Source organism: Protopterus annectens, chromosome 9.part0 (assembly GCF_019279795.1).
Source record: "Protopterus annectens isolate FY-2018-M chromosome 9.part0, PAN1.0, whole genome shotgun sequence".
Taxonomy (NCBI): Eukaryota; Metazoa; Chordata; order Ceratodontiformes; family Protopteridae; genus Protopterus; species Protopterus annectens.
Window position 1 is genome coordinate 1,304,327,995 of NC_056743.1, and position 27,941 is coordinate 1,304,355,935.

The 27,941-nt window shown below is 36.1% G+C and overlaps 1 protein-coding gene across 2 annotated transcripts in view; it reads left to right on the forward strand.

Moving 5' to 3' along the window:
- Window positions 1-27,941, forward strand: part of LOC122812027 (cytosolic purine 5'-nucleotidase-like) — a 563,563-nt gene that overhangs the window by 286,234 nt on the left and 249,388 nt on the right. For both annotated transcript variants that reach the window (XM_044084264.1, XM_044084265.1), the window contains 2 exons: window positions 9,145-9,228; window positions 12,242-12,283. In XM_044084264.1, the coding sequence (XP_043940199.1) occupies window positions 9,145-9,228; window positions 12,242-12,283 (126 nt within the window). The remainder of the gene's footprint in view (window positions 1-9,144; window positions 9,229-12,241; window positions 12,284-27,941) is intronic.

Genomic DNA, 27,941 nt, shown 5'->3' on the forward strand with positions numbered 1-27,941 from the left:
TAAAAACAAGTATTACCCACCATAATGTTTCCATTCTAATCAGGATTTATATCTAACAGACAGAATTTCAAATCAAACAATAATGTTCAAACTTTTACTGTTTCGAAACTTAAACTTTTAACTCCAAGATTTTTGCAATGATGGTAGATGCAACAAAAGCTTTATATAAAATAAATCTAACATTTCTATTTAGAGTATTTACTAAATTTGGATACCTAAACAAATTTATCACTAATATATAAGTACTATATTATAATCCCTCAACACAAATTATTATAAATAAAATGTATTAACCCCCATAAAAATAAAAACATGGTGTAAAACAGGGTTACTTTCTTTCAGCCTATCTCTTTAATCTTTATTTTGAAGTTTTGCTTTTAGCTTTATCTCAAAGAACACACTATATAATACCCAAAATATCTAATTTTAGAATACCATTAACTGCATCTGTGGATGATGCAAATATTTATTGCTCTTGCCCAAAGTATAATGTACCAAAAATATTAAATACCATTAAAGGAATTTCCAAATTTGTCAACTATAGTCTTAACAGTCTAAAATTCCATCTTTTCTCACCCTTTCAAACTAATAAAAATAATCTCATAGACCCAGTAAAAAACTTGAATGAATAAAAGTAAAGGAGTCTTTTAAATATTTAAGGATCTTCTAATATTAGCAATAATTGCCAAGTTAGTATCTATAAGTATAATCAAACATTCTATCCTCAACTACTATTCTCTTTAAAAGCTCACTTAGACCACACTTACAAAATAAATGGTTGTGCACTTGTATTACTTAAGTCCCCCTTTCTATCTCTCTACAGACCTCTCCTATAATTTGCACCTACTGTAATACATACTACAGTCTAGAATATTAATACTGCTGAATGAAATTGTAGACAGAATGTACCATTAACTATGTTTACTTATCTCTTTTATATATGTATATCTTATTATTGCATCCTGCTGTATACTATATGTCTTGTTACTGCATACTGCTGTATATTTTATGCCTTATTACTGCAGATTGCTGTAAACTGTATTTTTATATTGCCTAAACATTTTATTTACTGTAGAGCTTTTCTCTCCAGGCCTCCGCTGAAAATGGACCCGTGTCCAGTCGGACCATCCCAGTAAACAAATGTAAAATAAATTAAAAAATTAAATATTCAGAGATGGCAATCTACCTTTGTATTCACCTTTATCTCAAATTGCAATTATCAAAATGAATATTTTTCCAGACTTTTATTTTATTGTACCTCAACAATTCATAATATCCTATTAAAAAGTTTTAAAAGAATAACCTCAAATTGTTCAAAGTTTATATGGTATCCTAGAAGTATTAAAATTTTATATAACAAATTAACATGTCACCAAAACCAAGGAGGTATGAACTTGCTAGATTTCCTAGCCTATAATCTAATGACAAGATCCATCAGACCTTTCAAAACTGTAATTTGGTTCCAAATACCTTAATCAGGTCACAAGCAAAACAAGAAAACACAAATCCAGGCACTTTACCAATATTCTTTTTCCTTTTATTGCACAAGATCTGGTACCTCGGCCTTTCGCCTTCACAGATCACAAAGTGTGTATGCTTCAAACATCTTTTTATACATATGCATACACATTGAAAAGCAATTAGCGCAAACAATTTATCCAATTAATTAATTATTCAATTTCATCAGTTTTTCAATATTACATCAAATTCATCACATTTCACTGAAAATGTTTTATAAATCTTATGAAATTTTCTTATCACAGACATATTTTATTTTTTTATATATTTTACAAAACCATAAATAATTATTTAACTATTAATTCATTTAATTACTTACTAAATAGCCAGTTCTAGATTAAGTCCAAAGGGCTTTAAAGTTCCAAATTTTAAAATCATTTTAGTCTCTAATTCAAGTATAATCATTCCCTCCCATGGAAAAAGGCTTGCCCAAAACACAAAATTTCAAACAATTAGGGGAACCACCATGTATTTCAGCAAAATGTTGGGCCACAGGGCTACCCTCACTATAATTTCTGATGTCTTTTAAATGCTCTAGAATACGAATTCTTACCATTTTTTTTGTTTGCCCAATGTACCAAGTGTCTAAACATGAACAGCATAATGCATACACTACCCCTATAGATCTGCAGTTAAAATAAAACTTAGGATTAAAGGAAACACCATTAATAGTATCCACATTTTTTACCCTATCACATAAACTACAATTTCCACATGGAAATGTTCCTGGAGTCATGCTATCAATTTCATTCCCTTTCAAGAAATTAAAGTTTAATAATTCCTTTAAATTTTTTCCCCTTTTATAGGAGAAAGTGATATGCTCAGGGAACAGATGACCAATATTGTCATCTTCTTTAATTAAATACCAATATTTTCTCACTATTCTCCTTATTTCATCTGAAAATGGAGAAAATGTAGTTACAAAAAACAATTTTCTTAAATCATTATCTTCAGTATGTTTTATCTCTACCCGTTTTTCCTTGGTATATTTTTGTTTTTTGTAACCACATAATTTTTCATGAGTCTCCCCAAGAATCTTCTTTTTACACTTTAATAATTCACCTTTATCATAACCCCTGTCACTTAATCTCATTTCCATATTATTTAGTTCATTTTTTCTCTCCCTTAGATCACTAGTATGATCTAATATTCTTTGAAATTCACCTAAAGGTAAAGACCGTAATAAATGTTCCGGATGCATGCTAGTAGCATGTAAAAACATATTCACTGCAGTAGTTTTTCTAAAAGGCCTATAGCCTATTTGGTCTAAATCATTATATAGCATTACATCCAGAAAATTAATTTTTTCCCTACTAAGGTCATATGAAAAAGCCGATCCATATTCATTAGTATTCAAAATCTCAAAGAAATCCAAAAATTCAGTAATCTCACCCTTATAAATCATGATTAAATCATCAATAAAGCGTTTATATAGTATAACTTTATTCCTATAAAAAGAGGTAGGGTAAATAAATTTCCTTTCAAAAAATCCCATATAAATGACAGCATATGAGGGCGCAAATGCTGCCCCCATAGCTGTCCCCTTTAACTGCAGAAAAAATTAATTGTTAAAACTGAAGTAGTTATGAGTTAGACAAAATTCCAAAAGGCTAATTATGTAAGTAGTCCTGGGTCCATCTCCTAACATTTCCAACATTGCTTCCAAACCCCACCTTATACTAATATTCGTATAAAGTGATTTCACATCAATTGTTACCCAATAATAGTCTTGACACCATTTCATCTGGGAGATTATATCTAACAGTTCTTGAGTATTAGTAATATGTGCTGTAACTTTATTCAAATATTTCTTTAAGTGGAAATCCAAGAAAATGTTAACATTACTCAAAAGCGAGCCTATACCTGATACTATGGGTCTACCCAGAGGTTTTTCAAGACATTTATGTATTTTTGGTAGAGCATAAAATATAGGTATTCGAGGTTTCTTAATAAACAGTTTATTTACATCCTTCCTATCAAAGAAGAAGCCAAGATGTTCCACTCGCTCTAATAATGCTAACAGTTCATCATTAAATTCTAATGTTGTTCCTTTCTTAGTCTTTTATATTCAAAAGCATTATTTAACAAATCTACCACCATTTCAAGATATTTTGATTTATGTAAAATGACCCAATTTCCACCCTTATCAGCACATTTAAAAATATAATCTCTCTTTACTTTTATCAAACTTTTCAAAGCCATCCAATCATTCTTATTTAAATTAAACTGCTTTCTATTCTTATTAAAATTATTAACAAATAGTGATATTTCCTTAAATATCACTTTGGAGAAAGCAGTGATTGCTGGCACCTTCATTATGGGTGAAAATTTACTATCAGATGCTAGTTGGGGCAGTGCTAGTTTTCCATACCCCATATGGTAAAGATCAAATTCGGTAGTAACCCCACCAACATCATTATCCATTTCCACAGTATCATAGTTAAAAATAGACACATTTAACAATTCATCAAATTCACAATTTTCATCAGTTTCAGAATCAATCACATCTAAAGAAGTATTTTTAATATCATTAATCATGTTATCCTGAAAGAAAACATTTAAATACAATTTCCTAATAAAAGCTCTCAGCTCTAAATATATATCTCCAAAGGAGGGAAAATACGTTGGCACAAATTTACAGCCTTTTAATAACACAGCTTTCATATCATCATTAAGAGACAAATCAGACAAATTAACAACACACAAAGTTCATATGTCATTTTGACTCACTTTAAAATTATTTGAAACGATTCCTGCCCTTACGACCGTTCCTTCCCCGATTGCTGTTACTGTTCTGAAATGAATTATCAACCCCACCCTGAGTTGATAAATTGTTCACACTTTCATTCACCGCATCAGCAGGATTCAAAAAAGTAACATTCTTACTAAGAGAAACAGTTGTCTCTTGTTCAGCTGAAGACGATGAAGTATTTCGTCATTTCTGCACACCTCTTCTGACCCTTGACCTACTGTGTGTAGTCTCACGCTGCCATGGAAACAAAGTTCCAGTCTCATAATCTTTAATATCTCTTACTAACTTATTTCTTTTATGCACAATAATTTCAGTTTCTAATTTAGAAATTTTATCATTAATCTTTGAAAACTGCATTTTAAAACAGGATTCCCCCACCACCTCATCCTGTAAATACAGTATTTCAGTTTTAAGTTTCTCATGTGTCCTGGAATTCTGTTTAATCAAAATGTGAAGCCATTTCGTAGTACACTCAAGGGAGGCTTTTTTCATTCATCAAAGAGGTCTTGTTCCTCTTCCAAAAAATCAGCCGCTGGCAGCCGATCTATTCGCAGCCCCCTTGGTGTGATATTTAAACTAATGTATTTTTCAAGAAGTCGGGTGTCGAGAAACAAAGCAATTTCTTTAGACATTAGTCTCTCAAGTTGTTGAAAAAGGTCATCCATCTGGCTATTGTTTCCAATATTCCATGGATCCCCATGGGAAAACTTCTTTTCACATTCATTCATTAACTCAGTAAAATATATAGCCCCCGGCATATCAAGTTGCCCAGAAGCTCCCGCTGTTTGCGACATCATATAAACTGGTAAAGTGCCACACAAGAAAAACACCAATTTGGTTCCAAATACCTTAATCAGGTCACAAGCAAAACAAGAAAACACAAGTCCAGGCACTTTACTAGTAATCTTTTTCCTTTTATTGCACAAGATCTGGTACCTCGGCCTTTCGCCTTCACGGATCACAAAGTGTGTATGCTTCAAACATCTTTTTATACATATGCATACACATTGAAAAGCAATTAGCGCAAACAATTTATCCAATTAATTAATTATTCAATTTCATCAGTTTTTCAATATTACATCAAATTCATCACATTTCACTGAAAAAGTTTTATAAATCTTATGAAATTTTCTTATCACAGACATATTTTATTTTTTTATATATTTTACAAAACCATAAATAATTATTTAACTATTAATTCATTTAATTACTTACTAAATAGCCAGTTCTAGATTAAGTCCAAAGGGCTTATATATTGTTTGAAATTTTGTGTTTTGGGCAAACCTTTTTCCATGGGAGGGAATGAATATCTTTATAAGTTACTTGAATTAGAGACTAAAATGATTTTAAAATTTGGAACTTTAAAGCCCTTTGGACTTAATCTAGAACTGGCTATTTAGTAAGTAATTAAATTAATTAATAGTTAAATAGTTATTTATGGTTTTGTAAAATATATAAAAAAATAAACTATGTCTGTGATAAGAAAATTTCATAAGATTTATAAAACATTTTCAGTGAAATGTGATGAATTTGATGTAATATTGAAAAACTGATGAAATTGAATAATTAATTAATTGGATAAATTGTTTGCGCTAATTGCTTTTCAATGTGTATGCATATGTATAAAAAGATGTTTGAAGCATACACACTTTGTGATCCGTGAAGGCGAAAAGCCGAGGTACCAGATGTGCAATAAAAGGAAAAAGAATACTGGTAAAGTGCCTGGATTTGTGTTTTCTTGTCTTTCAAAACTGTAAATTTGGATCACAACTCCAGTACTTGGTGTTCAGTATGAATCTATATATGGTATTAACACATGAAAGTTTACATTTATAATATTAGAGCTTTACCCTTTCTTAAAACAAAGAATGTAAGAAACTTAAAATTGATAAGAAAATAAAGCAACATTTAGACCACTTCCAGAAATTGATCAAAATGCTTCATTCATAACTGGTAGCAGCTTTCTTCTAATGGATTCATAAAAATCAAAATATTCAACCAAACAATACAGTGTTAGAGATCACTACCTTTCCTTCATTGAATAAATACATATGTTGAGATTTTATCAATAAATTCAACAAAAAGAAATCTCAACTTTGTAAAATTATTGGAGTACCTGATGAGATAGATCCAAATGAGTAATGTTTATTTACAATTTAGTGAACTCTTCCTTTAGCTGTAAAGAATAAGAACACTCTAAAGTAATATTTTTTCAAAGACTCAATTTGCCATTTTATTTCCCCAAAATCAACATTGTTAAACTAAATCTCAGTGCTCCCTCATAATAGTCAATATGTGGCAAATACACGATCCCTTACTATCATCTTCTGCATTAATAAAATTAGCAATAGTCCTTAGTATAAAACATATTCCTTTCAAAAAACTGTACTACACTCAGATGATAACTGTTGATGCATATTTCAATCCATCAAAAAGTGTCATTCAATAAATCCAGTTCATATGCGTGTACAGAATTATGCAATATTATACAAAAATGTTTCAGTGTCTCTTTTCCCACCATTAAACATATTAATTGGCAATCTGTTACATCTCCACAGCAGGAAATAGACCCAATTATTTTGAAATATTTTATCATTATTTTTGTCATGTTAAAATGCTATGTCTCTGCAAATTCATTAAAATACTGAAAAACATTATAAAGCCATCAAATTAATCTTTAAACACAACTCCTAATCCCAAAATTTGAAGCTTGTAACATTGCACTAAGTATTTTAAACTAATTGTTTTATTCTGGAGGGAGACCCAATTTGTAAACTATGTAACTATGAAGTGCTGAGATTCATATTTCTGTTTATTTATATTTATATCATATATTTATATTTGTGTACATATTGTAATAGTGTGTTTAGAATATCTTTGCACTTCTTTGCTTGTGCATTCTTTGATAGCTATTGTTTGTAGTATTTAAGGTTTCACAAGTTTTTAAAAAGTGCTTATAATCTAAAACATGTTATTATTTTATTTTCTATTAAAATCCTATTTTCGTCAGCTGAGTTTTACCAAGCTATCTTCAACAGCAGGGGCCTTGATAAGCTGACGCCATTATCCTTATTATTAATGCAGTACATGTGAGAGCATCACAAGGTGTTTGTTTATATGTACATATTCATCTTCTTACCTGTTTCTGACTTGAACAGTATGCTTTGTTGCTAGATGTCTCTAAATGGGATTCTTGTCTAGTAGGTAAATCATTAACAAAATGAACTAAGTAAATGAATGTCCACATATAAATAAAGGCTGTGCACGCTTATCCAATATATGATTGAAACTGTGATGCTGGCTACAGACCATGTCAGATTTTGTGCATCTTACCACACAAGGATAAGAAGAGTAGTCTTTATGAGACAATTAAGGAAGAAAGGAGGTGGGATGATGGTTATGTAATACCGATCTATAATGAAATAACTGAAAATCACTTTATCAACAAAAGATCACTAGCACTTAGGTCAGCTTCAGGCTGTCTTTGGGGCAGAGAAAGATGACATTCTGACTACAGCCATAATAATTCAGGACCAGTTAGTGATCTGTGTACTGGAGGAACAAGTGAGAGAAGGTGAAATTGAGCAGCCGATACCATCTTACTTCATTTGCAGAAAGAGAAGCTGAGTAGCACACTGTGTGACTGGCTTCTAGCAGAGGCAAGAGATGCAGCAGGCAACAAGAAGGGTGAGATATCTGCAACCACCAAGCTGTGCAACGCCCAGCAGCTGCATCAGCAGGTGCTTGGGTGTTATATGTCATAATGTCAGTGTTGTGGGAGCCACTTATTGCAGGCTGCAGAAGGGATCAACATTTAAACCAAGAGGAACATTATCTTCCCTTGATGGCTGACTGGATGGTGGCCTGTCCACTGGTCAACTTCTGCCCCAGCACCCAGCGTTTTACAAGGAATAAAAGGGATAGTACATGGAAGGGACTTGATGGTTGCTGGTCATAAGGGAAAAAGATAACCTTCAAATATAACTAAATAACATATATTAAAAAGCATTGCGGGAGCTTCACATTGCACACTTCTGTTTATTATATATGATTAACCCCATGCTTGTGAATTTGTGAAATAAATACAGTTTACACTGTCAGCAAATTTAGTGTCAGTGAACTTAAAATTGATAAGCCAGTTGTCAAAGGATTGTATGGAATAAAAAGGATGTATACTTCATCTATCACTACTTTTATATAATTTGACTTTAGTTTATAACCAGTGGTATCATGGAGTTATTATTGATGATTATCCTATTTTTTTTAAATAGTGAATGCTGCTTCTCAGGTGGCCTGTGCTTTCTGTGCTATACAAAATAAACACATTTCAAATCACACATGCAGTGAATACATACATACATGGACACATGTAAAGGATCTGCTCTGTCCGGCTTCACACTGCATCAGCCTATTCCCTCACTGGGTGCGTGTCAGTCAGCCTGACACTGCATCTATAGCCCTGCACTTCCTCTACTGATATGGAAGCAATGGTTTACTATCAAAATGTCAATCTCCCCTTGCCGACACCACTAACGCGAACTCCGAACTGCGATTGTTGATAATGTTGAACACCGATATTCCGAAATGCATAATCTCGCCCCCCTTTTGACCCATGGTAGCACTTGTTTTGTGGTGTAGCGGTCGGAAATATTGATGTTCGGTGTATTTTGTCGATATCTTGAGGAATCAGCATTACGACTTTCGCATAAAGGAGTCGATAGTATGTACATTCGACGATGGGCGATCGACATTTTGATAGTAAACCAGAAGCAACATTGCTGTTCAGGTTTGGATCAGCATGATGTTGCAATGTCAGTGACAAACATAATCTAAAGCACAGTCTGATATTTTTTTTCATCTTTTGTTTCCTTTAGCCTAACCTGCCTCTATTGCTGAGCCGAATGAAAGAAGTTGCGAAGGTGTTTCTAGCTACAAACAGCAATTATGAATACACAAATGTAAGTCATGGAGCTCCTGCGTGACATCTCTTCATGGTATAGACAACAAAATCTTATTATACTAGGATTTTTACTCTAACATGGAAGACACTGAATTTGCTCTACTTCTCTCTGAGATGATAAAAGTTAGATTAGGTTCTATATCTTCTCTTAGTACTTGTATCACATTGCATATCTGTAAATACATTTGTTATGTATGTGATGTATCTTTTAACTTAGTTCAAAAATGTGTATAGATCAATATGTTTATTACTATCCTAATGTACATTGTGATGTTTACTAAATGTGGAGCTTTTCTCCCTGGGCCTCCCCTGAAAAAGAAATTTCCTGTAATCAAATGTAAAATGAAGTAAATAAATAAAATAAAACATAAAACAACAAAAAGCACAGGAGCAATCCACAGCTATGCAAAACAGTTCTCACAGGCAAATTCCTCAGCTTCAAAGTGAAATATCCAACAAACGAAATATTAATAGAAAGTCAATTTATTCTCAGAGTAAACTTGGTTAGCGCTTTCACCCATGTGGGCTTCTTCAGACCAAATACAAATCACTTAAAAAACAGTGAAATATATACACCCATAAAATGAGTCATAATGACGTCACATCCTATCCAGCAAAAACTTGTAAGAACTACTAAGAGTTGATATATCACATCCTTCAATAATTCATTAATAGTTCATTAAATATGAAATAATGTAAAGAATGTTGTTGTGTCTTTCAGCTTTTCCTGGTTAGGGGTCGCCACAGCGGAACTCCGGTCCGCTAATGATTGGCAGTTGATTTTTACTTGCCGAGTTGCCAGCCCTGACGCACAACCTTCAATGAAGGTATGCCCATTCACGCATGTCTCCACGCAGAAGATGCTTTAGCTGAGAATCGAACCGGACAGTGTCTTACTGTGAGGCAACAACGCTACTGCAGCACCACCACCGAATCAATTGTAAAAAATGTATTATAAAAATATATGAAATATATAAAAAATATATATTAATAAAAATTACTTCATATTCATCATATAATCACATGCTCTTAATAACATTCAAATAGCATTGTCATGTAAATTTCATAATAAATACATAATACTAAAATTCATAGTTAACTGACAGTCAACCTCCTATTCTTTAGCACAGGTCTAATGGATATCTTGTCTTTTAAGCCCAGGACTTTCCACAAGGTGGCACCATACCATGTAACCATAGTAATTTTTGTAATTTTTTTTTGATAATAATATTAGTTTTACACATCCTGTTACATCAAAATGTTATGAAATTAAGGTCAGAGCGAGTTGTCAGACTGAACACGTATATTTAGCTAGGTGTATAGCCTGTACTGCATTTTACGTAGGTAAGACAGATAGACAATTAAAAGAAAGAATAAGAGAACGTATCTACTATATACATATTAAATCCACTACAAATGCTTTATCTAAACATGTTCTTGATACCAATGAACAACATAGTTTTAGATTTTTAGTTTTAAAGGCTAATACACCTAGCTTGAGGGGTGGAGATATTAGGAACTTCACCGAGAGGTGTGAGTTTAAATGGCTGAGGGCTAATCATAAACCGGGTTTAAACAATAAGATATCTATTAGACCTGTGCTAAAGAATAGGAAGTTGACAGTCAGCTAACTGTGTATTTTAGTATTATGTATTCATTATGAAATTTACATGACAATGCTGTTTGAATGTTATTAAGGCCATGTGATTATATGATGAATACAAAGTAATTTTTATTAATATATATTTTTTATATATCTCATAAATTTTTATAATACATTTTTTAGAATTGATTCTTTACATTATTTCATATTTAATGAACTATTAATGAATTATTGAAGGATGTGACATATCAACTCTTAGTAGTTCTTAAAAGTTTTTGCTGGATAGGATGTGACGTCATTATGACTCATTTGATGGGTGTATATATTTCAGTGTTTTTTAAGCGATTTGTATTTGGTCTGAAGAAGCCCACATAGGTGAAAGCGCTAACCAAGTTTACTCTGAGAATAAATTGACTTTCTATTAATATTTTGTTTGTTGGAAGTTTCACTTTGAAGCTGAGGAATTTGCCTATGAGAACGGTGTTGCATAGCTGTGGATTGCTCCTGTGCTTTTTGTTGTTTTGTTACATTTTTTTATCTGACCTTAAGGATCATTTATCCCCTGGCAACACTCACTGTTGTTTTAAATAAAATAAAATGTATTGTACCAGATGACTGCCCTCTCATTCTGCTTTAGGAATCAGATCCTTACAAACTACAGATTTTTTTTCCAGGAACAGAATTCATACAGCAGTTCATCAGTCCTGAAGAAAAACTGGCATGCTCTTCGGGATGGACAGCAAAGGTTAGACAGTAGCCACACCCTTTGGCCAGAGTTGTCAACAAGCACTGGCAGCAGCTCACCCATGTGTGAGCTGGAACAATCTGCCACTGTGGTGAGCCCCATATTTGGAACAGAGCTAAACATGAGTAGAGCAGCTATTACTCTGATGGTGCATGAGCTACAGTTCTAGTACTAGGAAGGTAGTAGTCCAGTAGTGTCCTCTCTAGTTACTCAGGTGGGGAAGATGATACCCTAACCCTAGTGTAACACTGCAGCCCCAACATTAGTTGTCTCCTTATATAACCTGGTACCTCACTGCAAATACATATGAAATGGGACATGAAACAGGAAAACAAGTGAAAGTCAATCATAAGAAATACAAAAAAAAAAAAAACAGTATACTCCCTTGTGTTTTGGCTTTGCTTCCCATGTTCCTATCTTGAAATAATTGCCTCTAAGGTTATCTCACAGTAAATGGGGAGGGAGGGAGGAACAATCTTTATTTCCTATACAGATCTTTCTTCATTAGTACTGTATGTGATCATTTAAATTGTTTTCCTGATTACAGAAGGTGTTGGTCCTTAGCTTAGAACCGATGATTAGGCTGTTTAATGTACGGTTGTAACAAAATGCCTAGTACACGTAATTACAATAACAGTCTGTTCCTCTTTTTTTTTCATGCAGGCTATTATGACCTACCTGTTTGACTTCCCTCATGGACCAACAGTAAGTCTTTAGCTACTGAATGCACCAAGACACCAAATGTTTGCAATACTTGTGGAAAGAAAGTGTTACCAAAACACATTTAAGCAAATATTAATTCTACATACCAATTAAGTATACAAACAGGCCCATTAGAATGTCAGCGGCTTGAAACTGTGTATGTATGTATATAATTATCATTTTTAAAAGACAATCAGTGTGTTCTTATCAGTCATAATCCACAATTTTATCTTCTAAATCCTTAAAACATCAGAACAATGCAATGTGAGAAAATGCAAATGCAGGGTGTTTAATTACAAAGAAAGTAAAGCAATTAAGTAAACAAATGTGATGTCAGGATCAGCACCCCTCCTCAAGGGGAATGGCCAAGGATAATCTTGATACTTGGGGGCTTCACGCACTCATTCAAAACTAATTTCATTGACCTTTTTAAACAGGATTAACCAAACTCTAATTTTCATATTTTATAATGTTTTTTTACATATCATGCTGCTAGCTTGTTTTATTTGTTTTGTATGTAATTGTATTGTAGCAGTGCTGAAATAATAGGCTCTTAAGTAAACTTAAACTTGAACCCCGTAGCCTGCTATTGCCCACTACAACGTCCACATTTTCTCGTCATCTGTCTTACCATTTATTTGGTTTCTTAGATGAAATGGGAGTAAGACACCCACAGAACATGGTGACAAAGGTATTTTTTTCATGTGAGCTACCTGTTTGCTGCAGTTGTCATGAACATTAAACTGACGTACAGCAGTCCAGAAGTTTGTTTTCTGATGAAAGTAAAGAAGAAGGTACAAGCCATGCATTGAACACAAGGCATTAGCTTCCCTCCAGAAAATGAATTTATGACATTCGACTACTTTTAAGTGTTTCTGAATGTACCATTTTTGTCAGGGAACAGCACAATCATGTGCTTCATGTGTCTGAAGAAAACTGTTGAGTTCTTTTTTTTTTCACTAAGCTGTCTTATAACCAGGTGAAACCAAATGTTTATGCCATGTGATGAGGTTTGGAGAGTGAGGAATAATGCTGGTGTTTTTTCTATAAAATGGTGAAGAATGGTTCTCCTGTTATATTTACATTTTTCATAGTTTTGATATTGTGGAAAGGTATAGTCTCATTTTGCATTTCTTTCTTACTGTAGTTTTTAAATTTTGGAGGGTTAAGATTGAAAATAAGGATTGTGCATTTTTTTAATTAGGATATTTTACATTTGTATACGCTGGCCTTCTGACTTAAGGCTGTGACAGCAGCTGTAGACTCTCCGTACTGGACTAGGGTGCTGATATGGATACATGGGATGTAAGAGAGTTACAATTTTTTGGGGATAGAGCAAGTAAAGACTGGAAGACTGAGATATCATTTAAGAACATATTTATGGCAATGGAATATAAACCAATTTGCTTTTCTTGTCCTAACTTACCATTTTGGAGTGATTGACCGGTCCTAAAATGTGTTGGATAGATTAAACAGGAAAACAAGAAGGATGCTTCATGCTCAACAAATGATTTATAAAAATCATTGCATGCCAAGATTATATAGTCCCTGTTCTGAAGAAGGTATGGGCCTCCTTGACATTGATTACATGTATAGCTCTGCAATCGTGGGACTGCACACATATCTGCTGACCTGACAAGACCCAAATGTAGTGAAAGTTTTGAAACATGAGGAGAATAACTCTAAGATGATTTCCTGCTTAGTCTAGCAGAAGCATATCAGCATCAAGCAGGAATGGAAATCAAACCAGAAGTAGATAAAAATCAGGCAGCAACTGAATGTGCCAAAAAACAAAAGAAAGAATATAAGGTGACAGGCCAGATGAGAAGGCAAGAAATGTGGAAAATGCATAAATATAGTTGCAAGTATAGAAAACTTCTAGAAGAACCTCATGTTGATCAAGAACGAATGCAAGAATGGTTAGGGAGAGGCAAATCCAAACCACAAGATAGTGGGCGACGTACACATTGTTTACAAAGTTCATTGAACATGTGGGAAAAACAGACAAATGTAGGTTTTGTAAAGCCGAATTGGAAACAGTTGCACAACTTGTTGCTGGTTGTGACATACTAATGGCAGAAGGACCGTATAATAAAAGGCATAATAATGTGGCAAGCCTGTTGCACTGGGGATTGTGCAAACATTATGGTACTGAAGTGGCTGAAAAACACTGATAACATGAGCCACAAAGCATCATGGAAAATGATGGTCTGCATCACATGGCATCCCCCATTACAAACAGTCCAAAAGATAGATGCTAGAAAAATGGATATAGTGGCCCATGAAAAGAAGACAAAAGTAGCATTGATCATTGAAATCACCACACACACTGACTACAGTGTCTTGCGTACACAGAGACACAAAGTCATAAAGTATCAGGATCTGCAGACAGAAATGAGAGCAATGTGGAAGAAAGATACCCAGACAGTTCCAATAGTAGTGGGAGCAACAGTCCTATGATCTTCCAGCTTTACAGGTATATGTGCTACATGATGACTCACTGACACCATAATGTTTGCACAATCCCCAGTGCAACAGGCTTGCCACATTATTATGCCTTTTATTATACGGTCCTTCTGCCATTAGTATGTCACAACCAACAACAAGAATCTACAGTCGTATTTAGATATGTTACCAATACATGTAACCCCACACGAATTGCAAGAGTTATTACTAGGCACACTGCGGGTGCTGCAAAGAGCACTTTTGGCTGACATCAAAGATTGAAACAATACTAATTTCATGAACTTTAATCAGGAATGGGGTTCATTCCCGTCATGGTATTAAAAACTCAAAAGATCTGGAGAAATTAAAAAAAGGGAATAATGTTATATGGGCAGTATGATAATGTAACAAAACAAGAGATTAAAAGGTTGATAAGATTCTTATGGTTTATTTGATAAAAGAGTACAGAAGAAATGTTGCACAATAGAAAGTGAGATGAGAAAGAAGTTTTCAAGAAAGTCACACTTTGGTAAACTGGACATACATTGTTTTGGATATATATAGTTTTAATTTTTCATTATAAATAATGTGCATATTATGTTTTTAAGTAAAACACCTCTGCTCCTTTCAGCATGTGCCATATGATCCATTACATCCAGCTGAACTACCACCAACTCAGCCAGATGTCATTTTAACATCACATCTGAAGGGTAGCAGACTCAGGAGTATAGCACCCAAAGCACCCCCTTATTCTGCACTGCAGAGTCAATACTAGAACATGAATCCAAGTACCTACTGTGGGAAGAGAGGCCACAGTCCTATGATCTTCCAGCTTTACAGGTATATGTGCTACATGATGAGTCAGTGGCACTGTTACTTACCTATTTAACACCTCCAGAGCATGCAACATACAGTAGTATTAAGCCACATGGTACCATATGCTTGTTGGTGGCAAATATTGTTGCTGAATCCCATAACAGCAGATCCCACTCAGGCAAGGAGCTGTTTATCATGCCCCCCCCCCAGCTCTTGCAGGGTGCTTGGAATAAGACAACAGCTACGTGGGCATGCAGTCTCATCCCCATCACCACCACAGGCTCCCCGTGACCTTATCTGCTAGTCAACCCAAATCACTGACACCAGGGTTAGAAATAAAACAACTATCTAAACAGGGATAGCTAGAGGACGCTGATTATATATAATTAGTGATGCTCCAAAAACATCTAGAACAAGTTTTCTGCTTTAACAACTGCCTATATTTTTACAAATGTTTTACTCTCTCAACTTGTTAATTAGCCACAGTGTGTTAGTGATTTATTTAAGTGTGAATGCAGACCGCATTAAATGTGGCCATTCTTTTGCCCATCCATTTTCTGAACTACCTGTCCAAGTGAGGGTCATAGTAGTAACAAGCTGAGCAGTGAAGACCAGACCACTCTGTTGCCAGTAACAGTCACCAGCTCATTCGCTGGAATCTTCAAGTGGTTCCACCTAAGGGCAGAAATACAGTCCCTTCAGTGTGTCATGTGTACTGTGCCACTGTCATTTCTTCCTTCCAGATGGCATTGCCTCATACAGTTCCTGTGGGAGGTGACCACGTGGCACCCACACCAGGTAGCAAAACCATCTCAATTCACTTCTTTCAAATAGGAGGAGCAGTCACTCTGTTCTGAATTCCTCCCAGATTGCAGGCTCCACATTCTGACAACAGTGATTCCAGCACTCCTGTAAAAGAACCTCATTCCACTGCTTGTATTTTCAGTCTTATCTTTTTAGTCTCTACAAAAAGCTCTTCACTGCAGGTCAATGTGGAGGCACAATGACCTGTAACTTGAAAGCTTCCTTCTGTGACTCAGTTCTTGCTTTACCCCCACAGTCTAGTACAATGCTGTTAGTATTATCATTGGTCAGTGTACAATCACTAATGAACAGCATTTCAAGATAGGTAAACGCCTCCACTTGTCATAACCACTTCCCTTTGTCCTACACAGACCAATCCAGTCTTTTCCAGGAGGGAGTCAAGACCTCTGATTTGGAGGTGGTGATTTTCATTTCATCTGCTTTACGTATAGCAGCATTCCATTGCGTGATGGAGCTCACAGTCACTTAAGGCCCAAGAAGACAACATAAGTTGCATACAACAAGGATACAACTCACGTGTCTTAAAACTGGACACTGTACAAACCTCATCTCCTTTTCAGAACTCTATCATAAGCTTTTGCAATAAGGCTAAGGAGCATGAGCCATATATAACTGGAATATACAATCCTGTTCTTCTTTGGGCATCAGCACCCTAGTATACAAATATAGTGATATTATCTCCAGCCTCCATGCAAAAATGAATAGACACATCAGCCATGGCATCCCCAACAACACTGAGCAGCTTCAGCATTTCCAGCTGCATGCAATCATAGCCTTGCCCGTGTGAAGCTGTTTAACTGCTGCAGTGAGCTGATGTACACAAACAGGCTTAGCCCTTCTAGTGGTTTCTGACACTGCCTCATCAAAGAATGGTATATTATTGGGATTTAAGAGCTCTTTGAAGTGCTCCTTCCACTTCTTAACAATGTACCCATTTGAGTTAAGCATTTCTCCACCCTTGCTGAAAATAGCCTAGGCAGTAGCCTGCCACCTTCTGGTCATAACGCCAGATGGCTTGATGAAGCCTACTACATGTAGACATTCAAAGTCTTCCTCTGTGTCCTCATCTAACTTTTCCCACACTGAAGTCTTCACCTTGGTGACTGCTGCATTCACTACCTTCCTGACATGTAGGTCAAAACAAAAATCACCATAAATTACAAAACTGTGACCCTGCACTATATATATATATATATATATATATATATATATATATATATATATATATATATATATATATATATATATATATATATATATATATATATATATATATATGGGTCTAGGACTATTCACCGAAAGCACATTTCACTGAAAGTCAAATGACTGTGCACAAATCACTGAAAGCAAAATTCACTGAAAACACAATTCACTGAAACACATTTCACTGAAAGTTATACATGGTCTTTTATAGGTTCATAGGGTCGCACTACAGTGGTCATTACCAACATGGGAAATCGATGCTCCACACCTATGGTCACCCCTCGTTAGTCAGGTCTGACCATAAGCTAATCACCCTTAACATCCAGTTCCCACCCCCACTCCCCAGTAAGGAAACCTCCATAAAAAACGTTTCCAAAGCTAACTTCATACTACTCAAGTCAGAAGTGACAAACTTCATGACACCCATGCAGACGGGAACTGAAAGTTCAACTGCTGAATCCTACACTAAGGCACTGTACGAGCACATCCACTCATGCATGAATCGTGCCATCCCAAATTGAACCAAGGTGCTCTCATCCAAAAAAAGGAAGCCAATCTGGTGGTCCCCTGCCATAAACAAACTTTACAACAAAAGGAAGAAACTGTTGCAGAAAAAAGGAAAATCCCAGGATACAAAAAACTCCCTTACCAGCCTCAGTAAGAAACTGAGATCGCTCATAAAATCCTCCAAAGCTAGTTACGAAAATAAAATTTCCAAAGACAATCACAAGGCATTCTATAACTATGTCCAGAATCTAAATGGCAATGCTCAGATCTGCTCTGAGCTAAAACAGAATGGCATTAAATATACTGATCCCAAGGATATTGCCAATATCCTGGCAGATCGATTCAGTGCCAACTTCACCCCCCTTTCACCCCCTAAATGGCCCATCTCAATACCGGAAGATTGCCAAATTCCGGTAATAATGGCCACACAGGTAAAAAACGCACTCTCCAAAGCTAGGAATACAGCATTCATGGGACCAGATGACATCCTGGGCTGTGTACTACATGAACTACAAAATGAACTGGCACCTCACCTAAGTGTCATGTTTAATCATAGCCTCACCTCAGGATTCGTGCCCACTGAGCGGCGCACAGCTACAGTTATCCCACTCCACAAGGGGGGATCCACCTTGGATCCCAGAAACTACCATCCCATCAGTCTGACAAGCCTTATCTGCAAGATCATGGAGTGTATTATCATGGAACTTATAAACAAAGACACTGGCAACCTTCAAACACTGGACTCCACCCAGTTTGGGTTGGTGAAGGGCCGATCTTGTCTCCTGAACCTGATTGACTTCTTCGAATCAGTCTCCAGAGCCATGGACAAAGGTAAGGTGGTCCACACAGCCTATCTAGACCTTGCCAAGTACTTTGACGCCATCCCCCACTCTGGAATCATAGATAAACTTACTAAACTGGGCATTAATCCCTACGTCATCCAATGGGCTGCTAACTGGCTTACTGAAAGAACCCACACTGTAACAGTACCGACTCCAAATCCAGACAAGTGACAAGTGGAGTACCTCAGGGTTCTGTCTTGGGACCGCTCTTATTTGGCATCTACTTCTCTGAAGTACAGGCCAACACTAAAGAACTCTGGCTAACAAATTTCGCAGATGACTGCAAACTGGGAGCCATTATTGAATCCCCAAATGATGTGGATACTCTACAAAAGGGCCTTACAGAAAAAGATGCTTGGTGCCAGAGCCATGGGCTCAAGCTCAATGCCAAGACATGTATAGTTATCCCCTTTGTGAAAAAACATATATCCGTGAATTACCATATAGGTGGTAGTACACTAAACATCGAAAGTATGACAAGAGACTTAGGGACACAGGTGGACAGTGGTCTCACCTTCGATAACCACATCGCCACAACAGTCAGGAAATCCTTCTATGTGGCACACCTCATCACTAAGGGCTTTTCATCCAGAAAAAAGGAGGTCATTGTCCCACTGTCCTCATCCCTCATTAGACCCATTATAGAATACAACGCCCTGTTTGGTATGTACCTCTCAAGACATCTGCAACAACTGGAAAGGCCACAGAAATACCTCACTAAAAGAATCACAGGCCTAAAGCAGATGCCCTATGCTGACTGCCTTAAAAAAATCCAGCTATACTCTGTCGCATATCGTCTACTCAGAGGCGATTTCTGCTTAACATACAAGGCCATGTCAAACCCAGAGCTGTTGGACATGCTAGACTTAAAGAAATCCCAATCCCTCAGAGCTACACGCTCCAGAGATCTAAACCTTGTCATCACAATAAACAAAACATGCTGGAAGGATAGGTTCCTGACCCAGAGACTCCCCAGACTCTGGAATAGATTGCCCATACATGTCAAGCAGAGTGCCTCTCTGGCCCTCTTCAAAAGGAACCTTGATGATTGGATGGGAGAAAGGAAATTCACCCCGGGGATCATGTCAGTTGCCCTGCTAGACAGGGGTCCAGGGAAGTAAATAATGTGGGAAGAAATAGCCAGGGAATTGTTATGGCTAGGCTTGTATAGGCCCTAGGGCTGATAGCCTAGTACCAACCTATGAACCTATGAACCTATATATTGTGAAGACTGAAGCTGAAAGTTGCAGCCCATAATATTTATGCTTCAGATCCTTTCCAGTCACTAGATTACTGCATTGGGTGGGCTTTGAGAAACCATATTTGAAATAATATTTTGTAGTATAGTACAGAACAATGAAATATAATACAGTCATGGGCAAATTGTAAATCTTTATCAGTCTAATGGATGGATGCTGTTAACTGAGGAAAAGGTTGCATAATTCTTTCATTCTACATGAAGGTGAGTTTTGTTGCCATTTTGACACCTTTTTCGGAGTTCGTTTTCTCCACTCTTGCTGCTGACGTCTAGCTCTTCTGTGTACAGATTTGGTTGTCAGACTAGAAATGCATGAAATACATTGGCTTGCATTGAAATTACTTTGCCAACAGGTCTAGATGACCTGGTTTGACAAGGAAACCTTCAAAGTGGAAGGCCTCTGGTTCCATAATATGTAATGACAAAGTACCGATTTTTAAAAAGGTGCTCCTTTAGATCCTCATTATTTCATGTGGGAAAATTAAATATACCATATGAAGTGTGCATTTGTTGTGAAAACAACGGGAAACAGGTTTGTGTTGCACTTGCTGTAACAGTAGATATAGGTATGAAATAATTTCTTGGCTACAGGTTTTTATTTTGGGGAATTGCAGAAGTTGGTCCTCCAAACATTTGCTGACCAGTACATTATGTTTCGTGACTGGCAGGCTTTACTCTTGCTCATCCATCATTGCCAGAAAGTGTAAGCCTAACAGATCCTTATCACAAGTATGAAACCAAACACTGCAGGCCCAAAGGTCTGAAAAATAAACTGAAAGTAAAATAAATGTTGGCTACAATGTATTAAAGTATTTTTGCAGGGAACAGCACCCTGGCAGCCTGACATTCCACTAAGTCTAAGACTGCTGTGCTTCAATGTGGTGAGAGTATCCTTGAGAACCACAGCTTCAAGTTTAGCATCTATTCCCCCACATTCACTCTTGGAGTTCTGCTATTCTGGGGATCTCAGTTATTGTCTTTTGAGTTTCAGCAGGTACCCCTGCCTAACACTAGAATAGTCCAGTCTAAGTGACAGAAACAGAATATGGATCAGTACCCCTTGTACATCAAATAACAGAATACGTCTCTAGGTTAGTCTCTACAATACCTACAAAACTGATAGAAAACGTGCATCCTTGCATCTTTCAGGAACCATCTGCCATGTGAACCACATGAGACCTTACTGTAAGTTTTTTGTGGAGACTGTAATACAACAGTAAAGTATATCAAAAACTATTACTTTGTAAACAAACAAAAAATACAAATGTGCATCAAGTTTAGCCTGGTTGTAGGGCTACGTTGCAAAACATCTCACATTCATAGTCAAACTGTATCCATACAACAACAGCATACTAGGACTGGACATTTTTTTAGCATGTTTCTTTTGTATACACAAAGACAACATTTCTAAATCACATCATTAACCTTCTTGCTATTCCCCATGTATTCACTTTGTTCTTCATCTTTTTTTCTATTCCAGTCATTCTGAAAGTGAGGGAACAAAGCTGGAGTTTTCTGTATGATTGGTTAAGCACTACAAGTGATGTCTGATCAAAACCTTTTCTGAAGACAGGGTACAAGATAATATTTTTTTTTATCAAAGCCATCTCCATGGAGTATTCATATGGCCTCCATTTTAGTAGTTTCAACATTTGGCATCACTAGACTCATCAGCATTTAAATTAGCTGCGCAAAAAAGTCATATTCATAAACTGTAAGTATAAAGTGAGGCAATGTTCTAGCAGGAAAAAGTGCTAAAAGGAAATGCAGCTTGTTGCATTGACCCTGTAAACCTTAGAACCCTTAGAATGAATAATAAGGTATGATACTGGTTTGAATTGTCATCTTTAGCTGCAGCTCAGTCCGGTCTGTATCAGGAAAAGGAGGCACAAACCAGTGTCTTTACCCTTGAGACATATTATAAACTTTCTCTAAACTTCTAAAACCAATAGGAATCACATCCAGCTGCATACAATGGTCTTACATCAGCCTTCTTATTCTCATGCAGGGAAGGGATGCTAAGGAAAAGGGGTCTCTAAAGAAACGGCACCATTTAACTTAACTGAATCTTCCTTAAATGCAAAGAAAATATTCTAATCAAAATGCTCAGAAATGAACTGCAGAAAAGCCTCATCTTGTTCAACAACATACTTCTCCTAACTTTCAGAAACAGAAACATTTCCTTCTGTATAATTACCTGGAGTTAAAAAGGGAGACTGTGTGGTTCAATGGTAGAATCTGTACTAAAGTCAGACATATTTTTTCATTAGAAAGTAAATCTTGGCAAATATCAGATACTCACTTTCCATACATTTATAATAACACTCCCAACTTACACAATGCCAAAGTATTAATTTCATTCCTCAATTTAAATAGTAAAAACAAAACTTTGTATTATTGCTCTCTGTATCACCCCCCCCACACACACACACACACACACACACACACACACACACACACACACACACACACACACCAATATAAACACTCTGGAAGATATCCTACACTATTTATCCAATAACATTCCTAATAAAAAAATATTTTTGGAGAGTCATACAGTGAATATAAAAAGTGTACACACCCCTGTTAAAATGCCCAGGTTTTTGTGATATAAAAAATGACACCACAATAAATCATTGCAAAACTTTTCCCACCTTTAATGTGACCTATAACCTGTACAATTCAATTGAAAAACAAACAAATCTGTTAGGGAAAAAATATATAAAAAAGTTGGTTGCATAAGTGTGCACACCCTTAAACTAATATTTTGTTGAAGCACTTTTTGATTTAATTACAGCATTCAGTCTTTTTGGGTAGGAGTCTATCAACATGGCACATCTTGACTTGGCAATATTTGCCTACTCTTCCTTGCAAAAGCACTCCAAATCTATCAGATTGCAAGAGCATCTGTTGTCCACAGCCCTCTTCAGGTCACCCCACAGATTTTGTATTGGATTTAGGCCTGGGCTCTGGCTGGGCCATTCCAACACTTTAATTTTCTTCTGGTGAAGCCATTCTTTTGTTGATTTGGATGTATGCTTGGGGTCATTGTCATGTTCAAAGGTGAAATTCCCCTTCATCTTCAGCTTTCTAACAACCGCCTGAGGGTTTTGGGCCAAACGTGACTGGTATTTGGAACTGTTCTTAATTCCCTCCACCTTGACTAAAGCCTCAGTTCCAGCTGAAGAAAATCAACCACAAAGCATGATACTGCCACCACCATGCTTCACCATGGGGGGATGGTGTTCTTTCGGTGATGCAAAGTGTTGTTTTTGCGCCAAACGTACCTTTTTGGAATTGTGGCCAAAAAGTTCAACCTTGGTCTTATCAGACCATAACGCATTTTCCCACATGCTTTTGGGAGACGATGTATTGTTTTGCAAATTTTAGCTGGGCCTGGATGGTTTTCTGTGTAAGAAAAGGCTTCCGTCTTGCAACCCTACCCCGTACTCCAAACATATGGAGAATACAGGAGATTGTTGTCGCATGTGGTACACAACCAGTACTTGCCAGAAATTCCTGCAGCTCCTTCAGTGTTGCTGCAGGTCTCTTGGCAGCCTCCCTGAACAGTTTTTGTTTTGTCTTTTCATCAATTTTGGAGGGACGTCCAGTGCTTTGCAACGTCACTGTTGTCCCATATTTTCTCCACTTTTTGATGACTGTCTTCACTGTGTTCCATGGTATATCCAATGCTGTGGACATTTTTTTGCACCCTTCTCCTGATACCTTTCAACAATGAGATCCCTTTGATGCTTTCTAAGCTCTTTGTGAACCATGGCTTTTGCTGTAGCAGGCAACTAAGTAAATGTCAGAAAAATCCTACTAGGACAGCTGAACTTTATTTGGGGTTAATCAGAGTCTCTTTAATTGATGGCAGGTGTGTACCCAAGAAGACTGAATAGTGTAATTAAATCAAAAGGTGCTTCAACAAAGTATTAGTTTAAGGGTGTGCACACTTATGCAACCAGCTTATTGTACGTTTTATATTTTTTATATATTTTCCCCTAACAGATTTGTTTGTTTTTCAATTGAATTGTACAGGTTATAGGCCACATTAAAGGTGGGAAAAGTTTTGCAATAATTTATTGTGGTCTCATTTTTTTATATTACAAAAACCTGGCATTTTTATATCCACTGTAAATACTGATTGGCAAATCATCACCTCCAACTTTCCAGTTTTGGTATTAGCCTGTATGACCTCACACAGATAATAACTTCACCCACTAGTACAGTTTATGACAAGAGCTCAACCATCTTTAACAAGTAACACAATAAGCCATTAACTCCATTGAAAGCTAGTTCCAACATGTTCAATTACCCTCAGTCCTTAAAAAATAAACTATTCCTGGTTTTCCCAGCTCACATAGCCTTAGCAAACGTAACTTCAGAAATCACCTCCCTAAGCAGCATTTACATTAAGTAATATCTCATACTAAATTTCTTGGCATGACCATAGATGACAGCCTAAAAATTGACCTACACATTCTAAATGCAATTGAAAAAAGCACACCAAAAGTTAGTAGTGCTCTACTGAAAATAAAACTTCCTCACAACTAATATTAAAACAACACTAGCTAATAAGTACTTACTACCATCACTTCTGTAGGGAGCACCTATCCTTACAAACCTTTAAACCTATCTAAAAATAAACACAAGCAATGTCATAACAAAATTACATGCTCTGCTGCAAACAAACCAATCAAAGCCACTGCAGTACTGCAGCAGAACTAAATTTGTTAGAAATGTCTCACCTTCTTACATGCACCCAATTAATCAGACCACAAAAAATAATAAACAATCTTTCAGCCTGCCAAGTTCTTTGTACAGTTTTCCAAAATTAGACCCACAGCGTCCCTTAAAATGACATGTTAAATAACTCCTTTTCATATTCAAACTAAAAGAAATCTGCAGGACTCTTTCTATAGTCTCCATATAATAACAGGTCACCTCACAAACCCAACATGTTCTAAACTTCTTTAAAAACATTCCCAGATAATTTCTGGCTCTGTTCATGCTTCACACCAGGCCAGAACCATTCTATAATCCATTTTTCTTTCACTTCAACTTTATCTTCTAAATAAATTTTTCTCTCTCGCCTTACTTTTCTGCAGCCATCCTTTCCCTTCACTTCATCCAGCTATAATAATTTTTTATTTTTCTAACCTACTATTCCTTGGCCCTTCTGTTCCATTACTGAAAATCTTACTCATTTGCGATACTACCAAAGTATATATCCTTGAAATACTCACTTGTAATTTTACATATCTGTTTCACTATTAACTTTGCACACATACTTTCTTTTCACATGTACAACATATTCCTTTCTTTATTAACCAGTCTTTGCTCTGTCTCATCACTGATACTTTATGAATTTATTAATAATCCTTTATTAGACTAATCATTGTCTCTCTTTATCTCTTTTGAATTCATGTATTTCCCCTACTTAGCTCATATTTGCTTCCAGCTCTCTCTCTTCACCTGTAGCAATTTAAATAAATTAAGCTTAGTTCTCTCACTAGACAATCTTCTATTTTTTTGGTTACTCTTTATTATATTGTATTGTATTGTATTATACTTATAAAAATCAATAAAAAAACTATAAGATGTCCAAATGAGTAGTAGTCACACCATAAGCTCCACATATAAATCAATGCAAAAATGTTTGTCCACAAAGTTTATTATAAACAAAGTTTTTATAATAAACTTTGTGGACAAACATTTTTGCATTGATTTATGTGTGGAGCTTATGGTGTGACCACTACTCATTTGGACATCTTATAGTTTTTTATTGAGTTTTAATGTGGATGCCCAGCAAACATTCTTTTTGGATACTTATAAAAATGACAACCTTTACAACTCTGTTATACCATATTGTACTTGTAAAAATTACAACTCATATCAAATGTTTGTAAGTGCTATATTCTAATGTTTTGCTTTCATGTAATATGTTGGAGCTTTTCTACCCTAGCCCCAACTGAAAGCAGCTTATTGCCCAGTCATACAGTCCCAGTCAATAAATAAAACATTATTTTGGGTAAGTGTACTGTTTTGAAGAGCATTTACCTCTGAGTAAGCCTTTACAATGTTATTTTCGTTTGTAAAATGCTGTTGACATGTCAGTGTCTCATCTGCTAAAACTTTATACTCACGGAACAAATGGGATTTCCAAAATGTGTTTTACTCAGTCTAGGACACCCAAACAACTGGGTTTTTTCCCTTGGTTTGGAATATCAGCCAAAAGTCTCCAGGCACTGATTTTTTTAGTTAGAATATATATAACCAAAAACAAAAAGATGGAATAGCCACTCAAATGAAACCACAAATTGAAACCCAAAAGACAGAACACAGAAAGCTGCCCACCCCTACATGTTATATTCAACTCTGAGTTCACCAAAATTTCCCAAAATGCAGTGACTGCTTTCAAAGAAGCTGATTTGAGTCATGGCCTTTTTGTCGTTTCATGGGAGCTGCGGTGGTGCAGTGGTTAGCGTTATCGCCTCACAGCAAGAGATTCTCCTATTCGATTTTTGGCCGGAGAACCTTCTGTGTGGAGTCTGCATGTCCTCCCCACAGTCAAGTGACGGTAAAGATATGCAGGTAGGTGCAAATGTGAATGGGCGTGCCTTCGTTGAAGGTTGGGCATCGGGCTGGCAACTCGGCACCATAAAAATCCACTGCATTCATGAGCGGATCGGAGTTCCGCTGTGGCGACCCCTAACCAGGAAAAGCTGAAAGCCTTTTACACTATCTTGTCTATCCTGCTCCATGATCTTTTATCACCATTTTTTTTTTCTTATCTTCACTTGACTGTACTATAGTACGACAGCACAATTTGAGGCAAACCCATCAAAACCTCTGTACAGAGAAAATAAAGTACTTTGAACAGTAAAATGCAAAAGTCATGAAGAAACGTGATTAGTGTGATTAAGGCAGTTTTACACCAACACTGACTTGCCACTAAACAAAGAGTCTTGTGGACCCTTAGGAAATTATATATTATACAATATAAAGAATCATTACTATTCAAAAACGAGCAAATGTATTGGACAGCCCAAGCAGTGCTCCCATTGTAAATTGAGTATATAACAAAAGAAAGAAGTCCATCTATTGAAGTTCCATGGCCAGACTTTCTATTAGTATTTGCTGATTAACAGCACTGTAAATCTCTTTTTCGGGGGACAGAGCAAAACATGAGAAAATCAGGTGTGTCCTGCAAAACTGAAGAAAAAGAAACATCCTTGATTTTCCTCATATTTTTGTTCTATCCCTCATAAAATTTCTGATTTTTCTTTTAAATAGTATCACCCCCACAAAAAAAAGAAGCAACGCAGATGATCTTTTCACCTCCCCTCCCCTTGCACTGCACTGCACTAATCCACTGTACAAGCACGAGGATCCAAGTCCCGTACGTATGCATATTATGTCAGCAAAGACAACATGGAAGAGGACTAAAATGCCATTTTACAAAGAGATTATTTAAGAAAGCTAAGCAATGTCATTCTTAAATAATATCATTTTGTAACAGCAGTAACCCAGTCCCTTGCCTCCTTATCAAACCATTCCAACCACAGGTAAATCCTGTGATACCCACACTGAATCAAGGTTTATCTCTAAAATAACCCCCATAAAAGATTTAAACTCAGTGCTTTAATTAGTCTTAAAATAATGAATAATTTTGTTACCACATTCTTTTGGAGAGTAAGACTACCAACTTTTCAAGGAATGCTAAAAAATGATTCTTATGTTTTGTCTCTGATCATGATAT